Source organism: Monopterus albus, unplaced genomic scaffold (assembly GCF_001952655.1).
Source record: "Monopterus albus unplaced genomic scaffold, M_albus_1.0 scaffold75.1, whole genome shotgun sequence".
In the NCBI taxonomy this organism is placed as follows: domain Eukaryota; kingdom Metazoa; phylum Chordata; class Actinopteri; order Synbranchiformes; family Synbranchidae; genus Monopterus; species Monopterus albus.
In genome coordinates this window covers 49,456-72,722 of record NW_018127955.1, presented here as the reverse complement: position 1 = coordinate 72,722, position 23,267 = coordinate 49,456, and the positions used below count along the sequence as shown (strand labels likewise).

General features: G+C 39.3%; 2 protein-coding genes across 5 annotated transcripts in view; one reads left to right on the top strand and one right to left on the bottom strand.

The window, feature by feature from the left end:
• Positions 1 to 483: 483 nt before the first annotated feature.
• On the bottom strand, positions 484 to 21,691 carry LOC109963446 (AP2-associated protein kinase 1-like). Of its 3 annotated transcripts, none has more exons than XM_020605975.1 (21): positions 21,229 to 21,691; positions 20,619 to 20,782; positions 19,257 to 19,375; positions 17,419 to 17,527; positions 16,965 to 17,107; positions 16,046 to 16,167; positions 15,666 to 15,747; positions 15,031 to 15,163; positions 14,783 to 14,886; positions 14,534 to 14,616; positions 14,207 to 14,367; positions 13,248 to 13,369; positions 12,147 to 12,515; positions 11,906 to 12,048; positions 11,613 to 11,815; positions 11,449 to 11,538; positions 10,274 to 10,369; positions 9,741 to 9,848; positions 8,771 to 8,941; positions 7,378 to 7,485; positions 484 to 2,206 (listed from the first exon to the last, which is right to left on the bottom strand). In XM_020605975.1, the coding sequence occupies exons 2-21, from the start codon at positions 20,779 to 20,781 to the stop codon at positions 1,503 to 1,505; spliced, it is 3,333 nt and encodes a 1,110-aa protein (XP_020461631.1). In that variant the 5' UTR covers position 20,782; positions 21,229 to 21,691; the 3' UTR covers positions 484 to 1,502. The 3 variants fall into 3 exon arrangements, with proteins under 3 accessions (XP_020461631.1, XP_020461632.1, XP_020461633.1); XM_020605976.1 differs by having other exon boundaries at positions 11,449 to 11,526; XM_020605977.1 differs by lacking the exon at positions 484 to 2,206 and adding an exon at positions 6,168 to 6,994 and having other exon boundaries at positions 21,229 to 21,689.
• A 1,024-nt stretch (positions 21,692 to 22,715) lies between these two features.
• Positions 22,716 to 23,267, top strand: part of anxa4 (annexin A4) — an 11,472-nt gene continuing 10,920 nt past the window's right edge. The window contains exon 1 of one of the 2 annotated variants that reach the window (XM_020606066.1): positions 22,716 to 22,777. The gene's annotated coding sequence lies outside the window, so the exon portion shown is untranslated. Of the gene's footprint in view, positions 22,778 to 22,826; positions 22,864 to 23,267 lie in introns of those variants that run through there. The other variant, XM_020606065.1, reaches the window with a different exon arrangement.

The following is a 23,267-nucleotide window of genomic DNA, read 5'->3' as shown; positions in this document are numbered from 1 at the left end:
TTACTAAATCTAAGACCATGTGACATGTTGCACATTGTGGAATAAAAACAAGTAGCTCATATTTCACACAAACTCAACTTACTTTTCCTCCTGATGACAAAGCTTGAGTGGTAACTGACATGTTTTTGTGGTGATTTATTAGGGATGATCTGACCTGAAAAGTACTCATGAGATACCAGATAGAGTTTATAGTAGTTTGGGAACAATCTTTTTTTCCATTTTACTTTTGTGTCTTGTTTCATCCATTTTAACTGTTGCTGATAAACCCTTTCCTAGAAAGACAATACCTCTGGCATATGTGCAAGACGTATTTCATAAAGACTACATTGTGACAGCGGCACTGAGAGCACAGTCAACATCCACATGCCACCAGCAGATCATACAAAATGAGAATATTATGCACGAAAAAAATACTGTAAGCAAAGGCAGCATTGTTTACAAAAAGTCATTATCTCTGGCAAAGTATGCAGAAAATTATAAGAATCGTTTCAAATCTTACTACTTTAATAGAAACTCACAACAACTTGTTAAAGATGGCACTTTTTCTTCTTTGCGCTTTTCACCTATTGAGATCACCTTAAGCTGCAAGACATCAGTGAATCATCATATGTTTCATTTAAAATACAGACACCAAAGATGAAAAAACATTGTTAAAAATCCTTTCAAGACAACTACAAATGTCTTGAAAAGCTGGTGCAGTTTGTGTGAAAATGGCAGCAGCAACCCGCTAACAAGTATTAAGCAGTAAAGCAGGTATATTGGACATGAAATCGTTGAAGTCCTTGACCAGACATTTTTGTAACACCTCTGTCTTTTCTGAAAATTGCTATAATAAGTTAGATGCTTTACCTCTGGTAATATGAAAGTAACTGAAGAAATATTTTCCCTCCTTTCATTGTATGAACATTTTTCACACAGTTACATCTGATGTTCCTTTGACTTGTATCACAATGGTTGGATCCATTGTGTAAAACCTACAGCGGGGAAATTAAAGGCACAGTCTGTAATCTAACAAGTTTTTGAAATAGAACAAAACTGAAAACAGCTAATTTAGCTAATAATGTTTTATGATGCAATGGATACGCGTTTTAAAAATGAGAAAAATACAAAAAGCTTGTTATTCATCTAGATGTGTTCAACAGCACATTCAAATTAACTGCAATTATTGCAGTCAAAGAGATTACAGACTGTGCCATTAACAAACCCCCTTTGGCTAAAATGATTTTCAAAATGACTCAAGGACCAAACCACTTAAGATCATTTTGCAAAGTGCTGGAATGATGCACTGTTGTGCTCTGATGGAAACTGAACCAGATCACTGAGGTAGAACCTTAAGTCTAAACAAGTACATAATTGGTAAAAGAATAATTCAGTCATTTTAATACTACAGTACTATGACAATAGTAATTCTACATTAAAAATAGGTAATACTGCAACTGACTTTTGCTGCTTCACTAGCTGCAGAAAAGGCACTGACTTGGCATTTTTAGGAGATTACATAATCAAGGTTTTCCTTGAGAGGATCTAGGCTGAAAAGGTGCTGCCATAAACGGGTCATCCAGCGCCCTACCCCCTATCGTCCAGGAATACAGAGGCCCCACAGCCACCGAACCCACGGCAGCCTGTTGACCTATCCTGGAGACAACCCTGTGCACAGCCACCGGCTGCTGGAGCAGAGGCGCCTCCATGTGCAGAGGATGGGGCCGAATACTGCCAGGCTGAGGAGCAGGAAGAGGCGATACCGGCACCAGGTGACACGGTTTTCTGGGTTGAATCTGCTGTGTAAATGTGTTAGTGTAAGTAGGACCAGCTTTGGTGGTTTCCTGCCTCTTTCCAAATGGTGCCAGGAGGAAAACATCAGATGTCTCAGTAGGTTTATGAGATGCAGAAGAGGAGCTGAATGCCATCTTGCTTTCTTTTCCTGGTGTTTTAAAAGGAGCCATCTGGAAAACATCAGAGGTGACTGGGCTGACTGGGCACTGAAACTGCGGTACTCCTTTGACAGGTATGAAATGAAGACTGGTGGAAGTAGTTGGTATCATGTGGTGCTGTATGCTCCTGTCATCTGATGGCAACATGTGTTTATTATAGACACATGGAGCAGTCCTCTGCTGGAAGCTCGACCTCTGTTTCTCCTCCGAGAATTGCACAGATGCCAAAGTCCCAGCGACTCGCTGTGCATTATTGACGAGCTCCCTCTGCAGGTCTGTATGTAGAAGAAATGGGAAGAAGGTTTCCCTTTTTTAATAGCATATTCTCTAAAACTGCTTTTTTTCCTATCAGTAATGTGAAACATAACAGACAGAATGTTCATCACCTGGACAGAAACTTTAATCAGTGGATCAACAACCAGTGACAGGCACCGGTCAAAGAAAAATCATGTTGGGCTCCAGTGGAAAAAAATCAGTTTAACAACTGCACAACAAGGCACATCGTTTTTAAATCTCCTGCATGCAACGTTCATCAATGAACTCAGATGAGCCATGTGACTTATAGCCTGATCGATACTGGGTTTTGAAGGCCAAAAGAGGGAAAAGCAGATTGACGATAGTTCTTGTCTGAAAAGTGTGACAGTGAATCAGCATGAGCAACAACAGGACAGTGAAACTAATGCAGCTAGAATTCTGCCATCACTAACTTTATTTTTTACACCCACACTTTTCCTTCAATGATAAAGGCCTAGAAATATATTTATATTTGAGAGTAAAAAAATTATATTGGTCAATTTTTTACATGACCAATTTTTTACATTTTGCTGATACAGAGCTCTTGCATTTTTTTATTAAATACCTGAAACCATGATATGTACTGAAAGGAGCATTTCATTGCAAAATTAACTTGTTTCAGTTGAGTGACGGCAAGGAAAAAAAAGCATGTCATGTCGGTATTGCTAAATTCTTGTTATTTATGGATCAATACATAAGCTGATACCAAGACATTGTATCCACAATAAGCTAAACTCTGGTAAAAAGCTGGTCAGGTACTATTTTTAATTACCCTGATACATCCAACTACTGGTATATTCTTAAGTCGGCTCTGTTGAGGAGAGTGAGAAAGGATCTTTTAGAAGGCACAGACAGCTCCAAAAATGTAAAAAGGTGATCTGGACTGAGGTTATAATGGGGCATGAAGCTGGTGTTGAATCTTACTTGAAGAGACATAACCTAGTCAGTTCTCTTTTAATACAACCAGTTAAAGATTGGATTAGGTGCAAAAAAAAAAAAAAAAAAAAGTTGTCTGAATTGTGGAATATTACTTATAAATGCTCAAATCTCTAACTTTACTGACAAAAGCTGATGAATATTGATTCCATAATTTGGTGTAAATATCATTAACTTTTGTCGAGTTATATTAACCAATAATTTGAACAACAGCATTAGAAAATTTTACAATACTCAAAATGTTGACATTCACATTTGTATTTTATTTGCCATCCCTTTATAATTCTTTAATTATTTCACAAAAATAGAAGGAGCACACGATACCACAGCTCTGACGCAGGTTCGGGCCATAAAGACAAGAGGCGTCTCAAAACACTCAGTAGTATCAGATAATTGACAGTTTTCAGTTTTGGCAAAACAACAGAGAAAACAAGGGGCTTCTGTTTCACGTCAAGGACTAATCTCACTATTTGCTTGGCTTTACTGAGCACACCAGCACACAGGCAGCTACAGGGAGAAAGCTCGGGAGTTGCATAGGTTCAAACAGTTGATGCAAATGACTGAGTTGTTCAGTGGAAGAATCATAAAGACGATGATTTAAAAAAACAACAACAATATAAGCCTTCAATCATACATGCAGAAGCTACACTAAATATACCCAAAAAGAGACTTTTATTTTGAAACAGCCACTCTTTTCAGTTTATTTAATTAGATGATTATTTTTTAATCAGTTAATGAGTTCTACTCAAAATACTTTCAATTTGGGGGCAAATAGATGACACTGCCACAGCACATAAACCAATGTGTTGACAGTCATTATCACCAAACCTTTTATTATCAAAGAACAAAGAAGAATAGATCACTGTACTCCATAATTTAGACACTATTCTCAAAGTTGTGAGGTGAGATTTAGTTTATGTGCCACTGCCTTGATTTCAGTCACTCAAAAGGCAACTACATTTTATTCCATATTACATGTACTGTATGTAAATGGACTAGCCAGCATGTGAAAATCCACTATGATCTGTGCACTTCAACAACAGCAACATTCAGCATTAAAACACATTATGACTGATCTGTCATTCAAACTCTTTAAGCTTAAATTTAAAGAATAAACAAGAAAAATCCTGATTATCTATCTCATTCTCATAATAGAGTAATTTCAGTAGATCTCACAAAACATAATGAGAAGTACAGTGTATGCAACTTAAAATACATTTCTAACATGACAAAATGGGCAAAGAAGCAGTGGAGGCGGTCTCCCCACTGTTCACGCATGGGAAGCAAAATTACCTTGTTTGACCCTACAGAAACATTACTATTGCTGACTGGAGCTGATTTTTCAAAGCCTGAACAGCTGACCTAATGCTGTCTGAGAATCAAACCACTGCTACACCAGCAGCGTTGTATCTTCATGCTACGCCTGGCAGATTATTATTCACACTCCACGGAGCCCCTCACACATCACATATCAGACCGTTTCTCTTAACTGTATATGGAGCGCAGACCTCCAGAGAACAGTGACACAGGAGAGCAGTAAGCCAATATGTGTCCAGCTCTCAGATCAAGTGATGCCGCTCTGACTACCTGAGAGAAACTAGGAGAGTCTGTGCTTTCAGAGTCTAATGCCGCGACAGTTGCCAACAACACAAGTAGGCTACTGGAAAACACATCCAACAATTCTGACTTCATATGCATATACATACTTACAGTATCATAACACCATCTACCAACACACATGAACATAACATTCAACAAAACTGCCATGCTTTTTGATATGAACTCTGTGACCACTAAAACCAGTAAAGCAAAACAAAGCTTTACAAAGCACAAGTTCAAAAAAAGGCTCGAGTTTAGCAATGAAATGAAACAGGACTAAGATTCAAGAGGTTAAGCTCCCACTCTTGAGTAAACTGTCAACTGTTTTGAATAAAAATATCATCCTTCATCAGTCCACGTAAACAGACACAACACAGGCTCACTCTCTTTTCACAAAGGTAGAATAAGACATGGGATTCAGCCTAAAATCTTCCAGGTTGAACAAAGACTAGATTTATCATTTACAGTATACATTCAGTGATTTTGGTGTTAAGAATTCAATATATTTTTTATTATAGACTAATATTTATTTCTTACATTCATTCTTTACCACTAATCATATTAATATTTATTGACAGGAAAACAATGTAATATATCACAAGTAAAGCAATATGTTTTCCACAAGTAAAGCTTTATAACAATGACTTCTTATATACACGGGGAGAATAACCACCGGTACGGTCTGGATGAGAATCTGCAGGGGCTGCAGTTATCTATTTACATAAATTAGGAGTAAACAAATGACAGGAATGTAAGAAGGATTGCAAAATGTGGAATGAATATTTGAGCAGATATTTTTTAAAAAGTGAGTAAGTGAAAATCATTTTTAATGCCACATTTGTTTGTGCCACAAAATTACCTGAATGACCATAAATGTTCTCTCCATATATAACAGCTACTGTATTTCTATTATTTCCTATTATTCAAAATATTTTCATGATTTCATGCATTTTCTATTGGTATGGCACACTGCTATAAACAAAATTAAATGACCCTGTTTGTCATTTAATGCCAAAGTAACCTATTGCTTGCTTTGAGGATAAAACTAAAATAAGCTCAAACTAATAGCAAATGAGAGCAGGTCCTTGTTTTAAAAAGTACACTTTGCCTAGAAAACAAGCTCACTTTCAAATGATTGGACATGATTTATAAGCTGTTTTGTATCATAGTCATATTTAGAGTTTAGCTGATACAGTACACTCCCACGACTCTGCCAGTCAGAGGTTTCCTTCACAGATTGTTCTATGGCACTTAACTGTTTAGTCCAATCAGGGAAACATTTGTGTCCTGCTTTTCTCTTAATCACAATAACTTTGTATTGACGCTACAGAGGGAGCAGCAGGAGCAAGAAGAGTCGTCGGACATGTGGTTAAGGCTGTTTTGTTTCCAGATTGCGACTCGATTTGATTTTTTTTTTTTGTTTAACACTTTAAACTGATCAAGATATGCCATCCAACGGCCCTAGGCTGACAGAGGTAACATTTATGCTACTGTGCAAATCAGGCTACATGACATTTCAAATACATTTCCTTTGACAGAATAAATAAACTGACCTTATTTGAACAAATGGTCATTTAACTTTTCTGTGGTTTCACTTTAAATTGTGCAAATAATTCTGGGGAGGAGAATTTAAAAAGGCAAACAACAACAAATTCACTTGTGCACAATAATAACTACAACCACTTATAACTATGCTTATTGTACATTACGACAATGATCTTCTATTGTTTGCTATTAGACATAACGCAATATTGTTCAAACAAACCAGATAGCACTATTATAACCTGACTGACAGAAAGATATTGTTATGTAGTGTTTAATCCTTACAGAGGATGATGTTAGTGTACAGGCCACTTCAACCAATGGATAATACATGATGCATAGAAGACCACGACATAGAGAAAGTGAGTGACAGAGTGGGAGATGAGAGGTGAAAAAAAGCCAGGTAATGCAGCCTATACAGTTGAGAGGGCAGGAATGAAGAAGCACTGAAAGGTGAAGGACGTTTCTACTGTAGGAACTACAATGAAGATGACAGCCAGGGGGGTAAGGGGAGCTAGCTATGACAACAGTGTTGATCGCTGTTATGCAATGCCAGTCTATAATCCAGCTTCTACAAGGGGGTGAGGCCGCCTACAAGTCGATGAGCTGGTCCACCAGCAGCAGGGAGCGAGCCAAGTTGGGCAGGCTGGATTCAGAGCCGCCACTGTTACTGCGCGAGTGGCCTCCTGAAACTGGCCGGAGAGAGAAGAGAAAGGCAGGGAGGGGGCAGGACGGGACAAGCAAATAGAGGGGAGAAGCAGAGGAGCGAGAGTCACAACAAGCAAACATAGCAGTCAAAGGTCAAAGTAAGAGGCAAGCAGGTTAGAACAAAAGAGAAAGACAGAGAAGGCAGATCTGACCCATTTTCCTCTACTGGTTTTCAAACGACTCAGACTTTGAGGGTGTAAAATTAGTGTAGGCGCCTGAATCTGTTATCACAACGTTTGACTGCCATTAGATATCTAGCAAATTTGCGTGGTTGAGAAGAACCCAGTAAAGTAAATCCTGGACATGTCTATAATCCCAAATATAATCTTTACCCTCCTGTGCTTCCTTATGGAGTCTAAACACTTACCTTGGGAATTCTTTCGGCCGGTGACAGGAATAGGATCAAACTCATCCTCTGTGCCTGCCTCTGCACTGGGTGGCTGGGGCTCAAAGTCTGAGATCAGGAGAGATGAGTCTGCAGAAGATAGTAAAAGGTAAGGCACAAACATCTTTACCAAAAGAGCACCATGACAAAACAAACACATACTTTAGACCAAAATAAGGTACATACTATTAATAGTTTTTTTTGTCACAAACAACAACAGAGAACAAACAACTAAACCACAGCTGTGTAAATTTGGGACATACGATGTAGATGTTCCATTTAAATGAAGCACCTTCATTTAATATGAAATGTCTATGAAGTTATGCAGATAAACATATCACGGGTCTGTCATTATGAATTAGATAATGTGTTAATGTGTCGGGGGCGGCTGTGGCTCAGGAGGTAGAGCAGGTCATTTCCTAACCGGATGATTAGCAGTTCGATTCCCGGCTTGTCCAGTCAACATGTCGAGGTGTCCTTGAGCAAGACACTGAACCCCCATTTTCTCCCAGTGATGTCACCGGTGTGTGAACAAAAAATGAACAAAACGATCATGGAAAATAGACAATATCTGATCAAAACATAAGTACACAAGACAAAGAATCTGACAGTGCTTGGGAGTGCGAATGGGTGAATGGCCGAATAATGTGAAAGCGCTTTGAGTGTGCTGTAAAAGCATAAATAGGCGCTATACAAGTATAAGACCATTTACCAAGACCATTTAATCTCCTGCCATCCAGTGGTTAACTTGCTGCACACAATGATAATGTGACAATGTTAAAATCACCAGCACAAGAAACTGGTAAGTTGATGTAGTTTGTTGTCTTGAGACATCCTAGTGATTTTTGTCTGCTACATACAGTACGTATCTGCTCCGTAACCCACGTCTTATGAGAAAACGCACAGAGACAAAAAAGGGCATTTCTGATTTCCCCGAGACCTTTTCAATTTATTTTATTTATTTATTTTTGGAGTTAAAGGGTGGAAAACAGTTAAAGCCAAACAATTTTTCCACCTTTTTAAGTACATACAGTCATAAAAGAATGTTACCTTAAAAAATGTAGTAAAATGAACAAAACGATCATGGAAAATAGACAATATCTGATCAAAGCATAAGTACACAAGACAAAGAATCTGACAGTCATATGGTTGAAAATTTGGTCTTTAAAAGTTTTAGAAATTTTCATTACTAATAGTACGGACACACATTTCTGTAACCACCAAAAACAAATGGGGTTTGTAAAGTCCTGCACACAGTCAGAGAAAGAGAAAGCAATGTTTCTGTCAGAGACTTTCATTAGATCAGGTTGGTCTTCACAACACTGCTTTCCATTTAGTGTTCACTGCCTTCTTTTGTGAGATTCTTACCACTTACCTGCTTTAGGCTGTGCAGAGTCTCCAGACAACAGACTGAAATCATCCAAAGCAGATGCAGCAGAGGTGGGGGCAGAGGAAACGGAGGAGGTGGCACTGCTCGCTGCCAGAGGAGCGGATGGACCGGAGATCAGCGAGCAGCCCAGGAGGGAGTCGTCTGCGGTAAGAGGGTCTGTGACAGGTCAGAAGACGACGATGGTAAAGAGAGTCAAGTTTAGTTCACGTACCAAAAGGAACAGGGCACAGATCTATGCCCTGTCTTCTTGATGAAGGTTCCTTCTACTAGTTACAAAGCTGTCATATTTCAAGTTTTTAGCACTTAGAGGCAAAATGTTTGATGTTATCCACAGTTCCAAGTCCTTTATGAGCATATAAATGACTTTTCTTCCAAACGTCACTGTATGTGTCCACGTGGGGGCAGTGGAACAGCTGAAAGATTATCACCTTGTAAGCAGCTATGGCAAACGTGTTAGCAAACCGTTTCCCCATTTACATCCAGTGTGATACTACAACCTCAAAGGTGGTGTACAGTGGCTTTTTAGAGCTTTTTTGTTGAAAACCGTTTCCTGCTGTAACTGAAAACAAAGCTGATGAGAGCAGTAAGAGTGAAAGCAAAACAGCAAAGTTGTAGGTTAGAAAACCAAAAGCTGAAAGAAGCTATACAGCTCTGTATAGCTGAGGGAGGCAATTATCTCTGTAGGTTCATCAATACAAGCATCCCCTTTTCAGACATGTAGTCATTTGAGGTATTGCCAATACAAAATACTGATTACAGATACTTTAGGATCCTGGCTGCACATATAGAGAATAGTTTAAACTGCAGACAGAAGCTGCGGTCTCACCAGTGACATTACAATGTGTCTATGACATGATCAAATTAAGCAAAGTTTTTTTTTTTTTTTTAACTCTTAGTGTGAAAAAGCAACCACAGAAGTAAATACACTGAAGCTGTTTTTTAGAGGAGCACACACCTTTTGAAGACTCTTCAACTGCGCCACCGAAGGGATCAGACAACGACAAGAGGTCAGGGAGCATGAGTGAAGACATGTCTGGAGATTTGAGCCCTTCAATCAGTTTCTCTAAAGGCCAGTGAAAAATTAGAACAAAAGAGAAACACTTGAGCAAAGCACAGTTCAAAAAAAAAAAAAAAAAAACTTGTAAAAACCAAAAAAAAAAAAAGTAGAAAATGTAGCAGGAGCCAGTAGTCTTGCATTGTGTTATTTTTATGTAGAGAAACTTCAGCCATTAAAGAAATAACAAAAATTGGATGTTGTTCTCATCATGGTTTGGAGAAAGAAAGTTATTTGTTTTAGAGCCAGACTAACTGCTGACCACATGCAGATACATATGTTTAGACCACGCTTGTCCATATTATTATTTATTCAACATTTATCGGTATTACATATTCATTTTTCATGAATGATGCAATTAACTACATAGACACAAAAGAAAAAAAAAAACGTGCTTGTGTATACATTATGGATTTGTGGACAGAGACATTTACCTGGTACATCTGACAGCTCCAGGGCATGAAATGGATCTGGCACAGCCAACAGTGAGGCTCCTGAATCCATATCAAGAAGGGTTGATGGTCTTTCAGCTGGAAAACAAAGCAATGTTATATGTTAAAGATGTGTTATGAAGCAAGAAGAAAGGAACATTATGAGAGAAGGGTGGCTACTTCATTTGGTGTTCTTCAATACACATGCTTAAAAGCAATAAGCCTTAAATCCAGTCACTGAAGCAATATGTCCAGTTTGTTTATGTTTGGGCAGCAACAGACCTACAGTATTACCCAATAGTAAATCAACTCCCAAACATTCCTGTCTTGCTAAAAGGCAACACATAAAGCATCAGTGGCTACATTTGCTGTGTGCAGCAGTACTCCTCAGAACTGTTTACATTATAAATCATTTAAATGTAACCATTTTCTTCATTCTGACAAAACCCCTTATTTTATTTATGTGATACACATAGGCAGGCATCACTTCTGAAAGCCACTTGGAGCTATCAGAATAATGGATCAGGTGCATTACGAGGTTTACTTCTTGGCTTGACATTATATTACATCCCTTCAGACTCATATAGTACGATGCATTATGTGGCATCAGAGCAGTAATGATGTATTAAAGCTGGGAACAACTTATCAAGATGAATTACTGTAAATCTCACTGAGTGCCCTTGCCAAAGAAATGAATCAATCCTCTTATTAGCTTTGTTTTGATGTCCACAATCTAGCATGATAATGTTAGGCAACTGATAAGAATGATGATGATGATGATGTTTAACCACTTGAACCCTAAACTTTCTGTTACTGTTGTTGTTTTTTTCCTTTAAAAAACTTAAAAGTTAATACAAAACACTTTTACACACTGTCAAAAAATTACTTTCATATTCTGCATCAGCTTGTTTCAGTCTGAGTTTTATCACACATACTGTGCAATAATCCAGTATTTATGTCCAAATACACAATTTCCAATAACAGAACAAGTTTTGTGTAGCTACTTTGTATCTGGTGTTTATGAAAAGTTTGGGATTATATGAAGTTTTGGGAGTAAGCCTTTGTCTCTAAGACTGAGTGACTATGAAATGACTGCACTGAAGGCTCTGTAGCATTTAGTGGGTCCAGGGATATGCATAAGAAAGTTAAAAAGAATAACAAATATATACTAAACATACCAGTTTCTTGGGGTGTACTATCCATAGTTGAGGACTGAAGACCTGGTATCAGCTCTTCAGAAGATGTTGTCTCTGTTTCTGAAATTATGTCTGGTTAAAAAAATAAAGAATCACCGTCATTTACTGTTTATTCCATACTGAAAATAATACACACTTTCACACACCATTTTTGTCATCACTTCTGAATTCCTCCGCTGCGAGGTTGGAGAAGTTGTCATCGTCAAAGGGGTTCCACATAGGCTGTGTGGGGGTGTTGGCGGTGCTGCTGGAGGTAGGAACAGTGGCTCCAGCTTTGCTTTGGTCCTGGACTGCATCACCAACACCGAGCTGAAGAGTCTGAGTGGGGCTTGGTTGAGATGTAAGTGATCTACAGGTAAAAAGGTTTTACAAATAAAACAAACAGGAGACGACCTGAATTTGAACTACTCCTCAGGTTTATTCCAGTAAATGTTCTTACTGGTGGAGAGTGGCTTCTCCATTAGCTCCTTGTGGCTGCTGAGAGTCACTGACTGCAACTGCAGCAACACTGCTTGCTGTGGCATCACTCGGGATGCGATGGTGGCCTCCTTCTTCAGATGTCTTTGGAGAACCAGGTGGAGTCTGATCAATAGAGGCATGAAGTCAAAAAAAGCTCAAATAAAAAGAACCAAAATATCAGGCAGTATTTAAAGCTGGATGGCGAGCAGCAACCCACTTACCATCTCAGTCAATTGTTGGCTGATCTCAGTGGCTGCAGGCTGAGCCTGGGCAGCTGATACCTGAGTTATCTGCTGCTGCTGAGATACAGGAGGCTGACCAGAGGCCGGTTTGTTGGGTGAAGGCTGACCTGCTGGCTGCTGAGCCTGGCTAACCTGCTTGCGTCGAGCTGGGCGCTGGGGTGGGGCTGGGCTGGATGGAGTCTGCACTGCCTGCTGGGAGGTGGAGCTGACTGCAGAAGGTGAAGGTGATGTGGTCTGCTGCTGGACTGTTAGCTGTGCTTGTGGTTGGATGTCAGCTTTGGTCACTGGTGATACTACCGCTGCTGCTGCTGTAGCCTCTGCTCCGGTAGCAGTGACTGGCTGCACAGCCTGACACACAAAGACAGAAAACTATCACTCAAAAGGCTACATCTGACAAAGAGTTCTCTTGCTTTAATCATCAATTTAACCAGAATGAAACATCTTTTTTATGCACCTGGTTGGTACTGTACATCAGCCCTTTCTAAATCCTCCATATATGAAGGCAGTCACTGAATTTGGAATGATTTTTACAAACATGTTGATGTTTCCTATCATAACATAAATACAGTTCTGCAAAAGTCTGAAAATTGAGATAAAATACACAACTATACACAAATTGGAACCTAAATACAAAATCTATAGTAAGTAGCATCTCAAACCTGGTTTAACAGGACATAGGCCTGGAATCTCCTGTGTACAGTATTTTCTTTTTTATGTTTTAAACTTATTAATTTAAGCTACAACATTTCATATAATACTGAAGATGCCCATCACAGTCTAAAGTTATAACCTAATAATATTCTACTTACAATGACGTAAAACAGAGAAAATTAGGAAATCCTGTCATTTAAATACTGGAAGCATCAAATTTTAATATATGACTTGATTATCAAAACTGCTGACAATGATGAGTACCGGTAGATCAGTAAAACCCAGATACAAACAGTCAGTCATGTAGAACGCTTCACTGAAGACAACCATTTGCTTGTTTTGCACATTTTCATACAGAAGTGGGATTTGGATTAATTTGAGGCTGCAGAAAGCTCTTTTGTATGTTCAGTGAAGTGAGTCCATATGTACCTGCTTCTGCTGAGCCACAGCCTGACCGGAGTTGTTTTGTGACTGGATGAGTGGCAGAGGTGAAGTCTGCACCTTCTGCGACTGTAGAGCTGCAGCTGGCTGAGAAAGGTCTAAGCCGACTCCTGTGGGATGTTAAAAAGAACACAGAGTACGCATTTGTGATGGAAAACTGTCCTTATTAACATACTGATTGTTGCTATGCAGTTTTTATATATAGTTATTTGTGTGCTTGTGAAACCAGACAAACTTCTGTGTCAAAGTGTCTTCAATGAAAAGCATGTTAAACCAGACCGCTTCTTTCCTGTGTGACAAATGTTTCCTTAAACCTACATATGACCTTAACAGACCAAAACCACAAGCAACACTCGTGTCTATGTATAAAAGGAAATGCAGCTCTCTGCTCAGGGAGCTTCTCCTTCAGACTGTTATTTTTGACACACTGTGAGAGTTCGCTCCTTCCTGCAGGAATAAATGCGCATCAACCTCCAGAATTAGTATCAAGTTTCATTTTACACTCAGTCCTGATAAGACAATTTTTGCCATAACACATTCATAATGAGGGGCCATGAAAATATGTTACTCTTACTCGTATACAGATGCAGAACAATGTGAATATCAGGCAAGATAAATGGGTTTTTAGGAGCCTCTGAGACAATGTTCATGTCAAAGTTCATGTATTAAAGAGGGCTATGTCATCTGTTAAATGTTGATATGTGTAACAGGTACAAAACTGAAGCAGTTTCAAAGGCCAGAGTGGAGAATATCATTTCATAATCACTTTGGGCTTGTGCTTATATTGCTTTAATTTGCAGAAAATCTTAATCTGCATACTCAATATACTCCTGATGAAACTGACAGGATTCAGTGTGCACACAAAGGATTACAGGGATTCCGGTTTTCATCTACAACTATATTCAAAAGCATGGCTTCTTTAGACGGAGATGAAGTGCTGTACGTACCCACAGGCTGAGCTGCACCACCACGGAGATTAGCCCGCTTGCGAGGCGTGAGAGCAGCAGGCTGGATGGGTAGGATGCCAACAGCAGCCTGGGTATGGGCAGCTTTGGGCCTCTGGCGAGGGGTGATGGAGGTTTCAGTGGTAGGAATTGGATCTGTCAGTCTGGCAACAAAGGAATGATGTTGGTCTTCTTATTAATCATGACACACAGTGTTAACATCACTGTTTACTGAGTATCTGAATACTGAATGCACCTGAAAACTTCCTCAAAATGTAGTATCATTACTACAGCTGTAACGGTAATACACTGTAAGCAGGTCATGCTTGCCTGGGTTTATTCTGGCCTTTCTTTGCTGCGGCAGCCTCACTCGCTTTGATTGGTTCAGGAAGTTTAGTGGGAACTGGAGAATTCTGATTTATGGCAGAAAAAGCAAAAACTAAATAAAATACACAAAGATAGCGGTACCGCAGACACGTTTACGTATTGTAAATCAGGCACAAGAATGCCTAACAGATTCCAGTGAATACAAGAAAATCAATTCCTGATAAACTGACCCTGGTGCTGAGAGACACTGACCTTCACATTCTGTATAGGGCAGGGCTGCTGAGCTAGTTTAAAAGCAAAGTAGGACACCAGGTAGATATCTGGTCTTTTGTCTGGATCTGGCTCCAGCATGTACCCTGAAAAAAGCACCATAAAGAACCAAGAGTGACACTCAAAAAAAGGAGAGCCAATGAATAGACATTCCTAAACCATAAGTGCACACCTTTGTGAGAACTGAATTTGATGCTGAAAACACAAATTAATGTTTAAGAGGAACTAACGAATGAGGCAGTGAAGATCGTAAGAGTAGCGCGAGTTGTCTGGAATGGTGAAACTGCCATCGCAGATGGCCACCTGGCTTTCACCAAAGGGCAGAGTGAAGAAGCACAACTTGTACAGCAAACAACCCAGCGCCTGGAGAGGACGATCACATGCAAGCCCCGTCGCACCAAACACAAAGATAGAAGAGGAGGGGAGATGAGAAGATTAATCAAGAATACCAATAACGCACAGTAAGGCACACAAACAAATCATTTTCCCCTCAAAACACCAGCAGGTATGAGCTTATGCTTGCATTCGGTCACCTCACAGAAGCAAATATTTCCAAATTTTACAGTGTGCAAATGTAACTTTACCATTTTTTACTTTCCTTTTTAAGTACAAACAATCCCTAAATCTTTTAACAAGCCTGTAGGTTTAATCTATGATGGCCATGAATTTGACCATGATGTCAAACTAGGATCTACTTTAAAACATCCACTAACTGAGCATAGCGGGTGTTAGTTTCTCAAAACATATTATAAATCAACACTTAACTGAAATAGAAGCTGTGTTTTACCAGAAACATATGTGTTACCTGCAGTACTATAGTACTGCTCTGTCATGATTATTACATCTCTCTGTCTTCTTCACTCACCCAAATATCTGCTTTTGTAGTGATAACCTTGTTGTTGTAGAGGTTCACCATCTCAGGGGCGCGGTATGATAAAGTGGTGTACCTTAAACAAGGCAGGAATAAATCAGAAAGAAAACTACCCATTTTTTAATGTAGCAGTGAAATAAAACAGCCTACATGTTATTATGTGCTCATAAATGTGCATAATTCTAATAAAAGTAATGATTACTTTTGCGTTAAGCAAAACCTCCTTTTCATCAGTGCGGTGCAGAACCCTACAGTTGTGGTCCATATGAGGATGAGGTGAAACATTTACAAAATTCAATTGGTCCATAAAAGCCTTTAAATCATTACCTAAAAGAAGTGCTAATGAGTGAAAGCAGATGTAAAGAGGCACAAACTTTTTGATCTCTTCCTCCACAGTGGCCACTCCCTCAGTCTGTGGACTCTGGAACTTGTTAGTGGCGCTGCCAAAGTCACACAGCACATAATGGCCCTTGTCATGCAGGAGGATGTTTTCCACCTGCAGATACACAGGAGGTACGATGCTCATAGACATACAGAGCCGCTTAGGTCAAGGACAGCATGGGGTTTTACATGAAAGGGCCCAATCAGCTTTTTGTTCCCAGTGTTCAGAGAGAAAGCCTTTATTTTCTTCTCCAACCACTTGGGAGTAATTTTCAGAGAGAAATCATATTAACACATTTGGTATCTCAGCCAAATTTTCAGAGAATGGTAAATTCATTAGAGTATAATTGTTTTAATGGTTTCTGTAGCTCATCAAAGACTTTTTATATTGTTCAGTATCTTTAGCTTTGTATTTGCACTTTGTCTGTAAATTTTGATGCCGCTGTCTTTTAGAGTTTGTAAAGCTCAGTTGGATTACTCAGGAAAAACAAAGGCTAAATAAAATTACAGTTTAAAGTAAAAACTTTAAGTATAAGGAAGTGGTGCAGTAACTGACCCAGTTCCTTGTCTCCTGCATATGTGCATTAGAGATAATGATGAATAAAAATCAAAACCAAGGTTCAACCACCTTCACATAATGACATTTACACCAGAGTCTTTTCGAGTTTCAGGTTTTTATGTAAATCACAGAATCTGCACTTCAATACATTTCCATATGGATTAAAGCTACTGTGTGACAGTAGCTTAACACTGCAGTTGTCTGGGCACTGTGGAAAAAGAGAAGTATTTTAACTATCTCTTCTCTCCTCCTATTAGCCCAGCTTCCATAATGAAACACAGCTTCAACTCACACAAACACAGCTGTCTGAAAGATAGCACAGCCTGATGATCAAACGTGCTCATGCGTGTCACCTTAAGGTCTCTGTGGATGATTGGTGTCTTTCGCTGGTGCAGGCGAGAAACTGCATCACAGGTGTCACAGAAGATCTGCAACACCTCAGCCTCAGTGAAGCCAGTCTGTAGCCTCTGATTCATCAAATTAACTACCTGCCCTCCTGTAAAATAATATATTCAGTTATACAGCAGCACAAACAATGTGAGGAATTGTTTCTGCCAATTATAAAGTGGCTGCTGCATCACTGCAATTTTCTTTTGTGGATGAATAAAGTATATTTCTATCTATCCATCCCAGTTGTACACTGATCCTGTTCAGGATTATTGTGTAATAACTGTTTTGTTTTCATTATTCAAACGTACATGGGTATTATAACACAAATTCATTCTGAAACTGCTGCACAAACTCTAATGCTGGGAATACTCAAAGCATGTGGTTGCAGCCGCACCCCATCTCCCTGTCTACACTCACCCTTGCAGTAATCCATAAGTATGAGAACCTCCCATACGTCCCTTGAACCCATGGCTGTGATACTTGAGTCCAGATAGCCAACAATATTCTTGTGACCAACAAGGTCTTTCTGCAAAAGCACAAACACACATTCAAGAACATTAATCATAGCAATGTGCATGAAGCGCTATAAAAAATAACAATAAGACTGCTGCATACTACAGTATGAGACAAGTGAACTGAATGGTTTACGCTTGAAAATCTTTGCGATTTCTGCTTTGACTGAATCAAATACAAAGAAATCAAACACATAAAGAAAAGATTTTGGATTTTCATGGAGAATTTTTTTATACTATAGCTGCAAGGAAGTGATAAGTGCATTAGTGCTATAAACCATTCTTTGCATTAGTCAGTGTGAGATAAGATGCAGTGTCAGGCCATCACCTACAGAGGGAGCTGTAATGGAGAGCTGGAAAAAAAACGTCCAGGTCTGCAGCTGATGTGTATTGTCTGTGTGTGTGTGTGTGTGTGTGTGTGTGTGTGTGTGTGTGTGTGTGTGTGTGTGTGTGTGTGTGTTAGAAAATGAAGAACACTGTATGCTGAAGAAGAATGACACTCAACATCATCTTTAAACTAAATGTTAATGTTGGTTTCAAAAGCAAAATAGGCCCTCAGCTGTTACAATGCATGCTGTGGAGTGTAATTCTGGTGAGTATTTGTAATTTGACCATCCATTGCTTCCTTCCTACCTGGGTTTATCACTCTTAAATCCTTTCACTGGCTACCAGTTAGCTACAGAATAGATTGTAAAGTGCTTCTGGTACTTTATAAAATCACCCAGTGGTATGGCAAGAATACAAACCCAGCAGAGCTGATCTTTAGAAACCAGCCAGGTGGTAGAACCTCAGGTCAGAACCAAACAAGAAGAAGCTGTTTTTAGCTACTATGCCAAACAGAGAGGGCACCAACTTCACGATGACCATAAATGTGCCCTAACTCTGCCACAGTCTAAAGTGAAAACTGCTGGTTTCCTATGCCTTTGATTGACTGGTTTCTCTGCTGCACTTCTGTATTGCATTCAGGGTAACCTATAACTTATTACTGCACTGTAACCATTCTATGTTATGTTTCTGAGCTTTTACTTTGTCTATTTGTTTTCATTTTATGCATTTCACCAGTGTTTTGGTGGTATTTTACCTTAACTGATTTTATTCTGGTTTTAATACTGTTAATACTTTTTTTGCTTATGTAAAGTACTTTAAATTCCCTCTGAGAAATGTGCTATGTGCCTAAAGTTGCCTATTAATGGACTAAATAAATCCTAGTTCTGCTCTTGTATATTACCATGTCAAAAGGCCTGATGGTACCAGAGTAGTTTCCCCATTTTCCAACATATGCTCCTTATGAACAACACATTTATAACAGGGACAAACTCAGTTTTATGTTACATTAGCAAACAGAGCATTTATTAAATATTTGTCAAAGGCATAAAATGAACAACTATAACTTCAGGACTAAAATAACAATGGATGCTGGAAAAAAAAAAAAACTTATTGAGAACTAGATGGTCTGTTAGAAATTCACCTCTAGAGCCGGACATACAAGATGATACTATGAAAACAAAAACAAAGCCCACCAAGAACAAGATGAATAAATACTGGACAACCACCCCAGTAATGCTGCTGCAGGCTGAGTGTGCACTGAATCCAGCACTTGTTCCTTGTGGATTTCATGAGAATTTGTAGGTACAACTAGAATTTCACAAGACACTTGATTGGTAGTTGCCTTCATATACAGTCAGAATATAAATGAGTTCAGAGTGAGAGCAAGCAGAGAAATGTAGAATCTCAACAACTCACCATAATTTGAATCTCACATTTGCACACCTGCAGATCATGTTCATTATTGACATACATCCTCTTCAGGGCACAACGCACCCCTTGATTCATTCGTACGAGGAACACGATTGCAAAACCACCTGCAGGATTAAGAAAGAGACCAAAATAAATTTCAGGCCTCAAGGAGATGATAGATGCATCAGCAAAATCTTGACAGTGAGCAGTTAAGCAAAAAGGTTACAAAGACCATGCTTCTTAAACACTTCAGTTCAAAATAGGAAATCTAGCATACTTCCACTCTCATAAGCATGTTGTGAATTTGAAAATGTACCTTACATGCTAATTTGTTATCTAATTACTTCAACAACTGCTGCAATTAGTGCACATACAGCCTTACATTAATACAAACACCCAGGACCAAATGGTGCAGCCTTATAGCATTATGTATTAGTCATGTTATTGCTGCAGGGCTTACATAGAGGCCACCATTGAGGCCTAACCATCTGGTGTAGCTCAGATCTCAAATTCACTTTGCTGAGTATAGTTGTGACAGGTCATCAATTTCATCCAGACACCACATCTTGTACTGCATTCTCAATCTGACATGTGTGATGGCACTGTGGCAATATAAATCTGCAAAAGATATCTATGAGTGAGATAGGTGGCTGCAGGATGTCGGTTTGTAGCCAGTTCCGGATACTGGCTTTGAAATTCTTGACTAGCTGACACACCGACTAACATGCAACCACAGTTTGCAATCAAGAAAAATGAGAGACCATGCTTAACTCAGTAGAGTTAAGGAATGTCTGTGTTCAACAGCAGCCATTATAGACACTGTTTGCTTGTACCATACAAAATCTGTTTAAAAGAAACTATCAGGTAATGTTGCTCATATGATGTTCACTAAACTGATATTTAAAACACCAGTCTTAGAAAGTGCCTACCACTGGTGTCTATAAAGAAATCCAACAATTGTGTGAGCTACAGCTTGTAAGGTACACTACCCTTTCATTAACTCATTCCAAAAGGATCAACTAACTGCTTTAACTATCCAGCACCAGGTACTGCAGCTCTTCCTCCCCTTGAATCACACTTCTGAATCAGAAAACAGCTAACAGGAAACTGTTGTGTTACTCTGAGCACAGCTAAGAGAACGCAGTGGGTGTGTTTTGCACTGTATATATACACACATGATGCAAAGCTCCATCACTCATGTGGGGATGGCATAAAGTTACACTCCTGTACTGTCATGTGACCCACGCTTTTGGCTTGAGCATGCAGGATTCCCATCATATTCTTGCTTCAACAACATGCATGAAAATAAAAGGAGAAAACACAAATGCAAACAAATCGCATCAACTGGTCTGTGTAGCCTCTTCTCACCTTCGGCGATAATCTCCTCAACAGTGACTTGGTGTCGCCCGACGGTGAAGGCTCGTCCAATGAAATTTCCTCCTGCATGACTGGACCCAGAGCTACCACCTCCTCCTCCAGAACCAGGCCCAGCGCTGACCAGCTCCCGACGAGAATCAAAGAACTTCCTCATGCTGTCGAAATGACAGGAAGAATATTTGCGTCTTCAATCACAGACACACACATGAGCTGCTTGTTTTCCAGTGTAATAAGATAATACACGTCAGATTGTAAGCCTAACGAAGGAAGCTTCAAACAAATCTATATGCAACCTCAAACATGCAATTACGCCTTTGTCACTTATGGTGACGTTGGTGATGTTGAGTCAACCCAGATTTTTGGTGGCAAATTTCCAATTTGCTTGCAAACACAAGCCAGCTGGAGACAGCTAGAGCGGTTGCGACTAGCTGTTATGTAAGTGAATTACACCGCCCAGGAGGCTAAAGCATCTCGGAGAAAGTATTTTTAATTTTTTTTTTAACTATCCAGCTGTTCGTGGTCGGCTGCTGATGATGATAACATGAGGTCCTCCTCCATCTCGCCCAGCCATTAGAAAGCTAGCTAAATGCTAGCTACTTACGCGCTATGACATTTCGTGTAAGGTTATCCAGGTTATCCTCTGAAGATAATATCTCTGAGTGCGATGTGACCAACGTGTAACTTGTGTGACAGCGTTGCTCGAAAAAGTCTTTCCATCCTCATTCAAGTAAAGTGACCATTTGGTGCCACATAGCTCCCGTCAAGCTATTTAATTGCTTCCATCTTCAATAAAACTGTAATTTTAGTTAGCTAACGCGTTAGCACGATACAGCCTTTCATCGCCACACACAAACGCAGAGTCGACAGGAAACTGAATCCTCTGTTTGTTGCAACTGTAGCTGCAAATGAGAAACCGCAGAATCTGGCATCTACCAAAACGTTAAACTAAGGTTTCAACCCAGCAGCCTAATCTCTGCAACCAAAGCAATCTTTGGCTGCCAGCGATATCGCAACATCCGAGCTGTTGTCGTTGATGCGCGAACGGAATCATGGGTGTTGGAGTTCAGAACGCAGCTGCAGTCTCCCCTCCCCCTGGCTTATGTGGTCATATGTCATGTTCAAGGCCTTATTGTTGAGTGTGTATACCAACAGTGAGGGAAACTGCTCACACAGTCACAGTTTCAGTTTCGATTAAGATGTACAGTATCAGGAGTATCTGGGAGTCAGTAGTGTAACAAGTGCCCAGTTCTCTTGCATAAATAAAAGTAGCAATACAGCTGTCTTTTTTTTTTACTAGTAAAAGTCCTGCATTCAAAATGTTACTTGATTAAAAGTTCAAAAGTAGCACCAAAATATACTTAAAGTACTAAAAATAAAAGTAATCACGTTTGCACATTTCACATTAATGTATATCGTGTTATTGGATTATAATTACATTTATTTAATATTGCAGCTGGTAAAGGGGGAGCTACTGTTAACTAAGCTTATAATTTGAATTACTGTTGGGTAACTATGATTTTCCCACCAGAAAACAATAAAGTCATACTGTATTTATCTCTATATACTATGTTTTTGTTTCATTAATCTGGTTCTGAAGAGTAAATAGTAACCAAAGTTATAAAATAAATGTGAAGTAAATATTGCATAAATAAATAATTATGTGAACTAATACAATACAAATACATATAAATACAATATTTGTGTTTAAATGTAGTGAAGTAAAAGTATAGAGTAGAACAAAATGCAAATACCCAAGTAAAGCACATTTACTTCAATATTGTACTTGAGTACAGTGCTTTAGTAAATGTACTAAATTATTTCCCACCGCTGCCAGGGCCTTTAATTTCTCTCATCTTGTGAAAAAAACTACAGAGGAGTTAATAAACCAGTGACAAAAGGGCCACAAAGCCACAATCTTTGTGGCTTTGTGGCCAGACTGTGCTATTTGTATAAGATGTATATAGCTTAGTTTTTTTCAGTAGCACACTAAACATAGCTAATTATCTGGTGGGATAACAAGGTCAGCAGTAAGGCTTTTGAAGGAGGGTTTTCCTTTTCTCCTTTTTGCCGACACTCCGTGAATGCAGCGTGGGCGCGCTCGAGCGTGCACCCGCAAGGAGGTGGAGAGTGTATTTTCATCCGAGTGGGAGGTACGGGCAGCCGTTGTCACATATAAACTATACTTTACCTTTCTTTCAGTGGGGCTACAGAAAGAATTAAGTCGCCTTCGGGACAGGTAAGGTTTAGTTTAGTCTACGGTTAGTTGTGTTTTCGGGTGTTTAGCGATATTTAATTTGGTAATGTAATGCAAAGACAGAGGCAGTTGCAGGGTGTGCCCACGAATTTCATGACAAGTTAACTGATAATCGGTCCTGACTGACTTTGATAAGACCTTTTTTTTGCATTATCATCGCAATACCGTCTCCGGAATATTATGTTCCAGAACTTTGTGGCTTTAGGGAACACATTTTTGGCTGCAATGATAACTTCGGAACTATAATTGTAGTGCAAAGTGTTTCAGTCTTTGCTAAAGGAATGCTGCCATTATTGCTTAATTCCCGTTAAATTCGCAGACGTGGCTTCTACTTTACAGCGGTCAAATCAGCCGCCGGTCAGGTTTCCGTTGTCAATCCCCGCGCG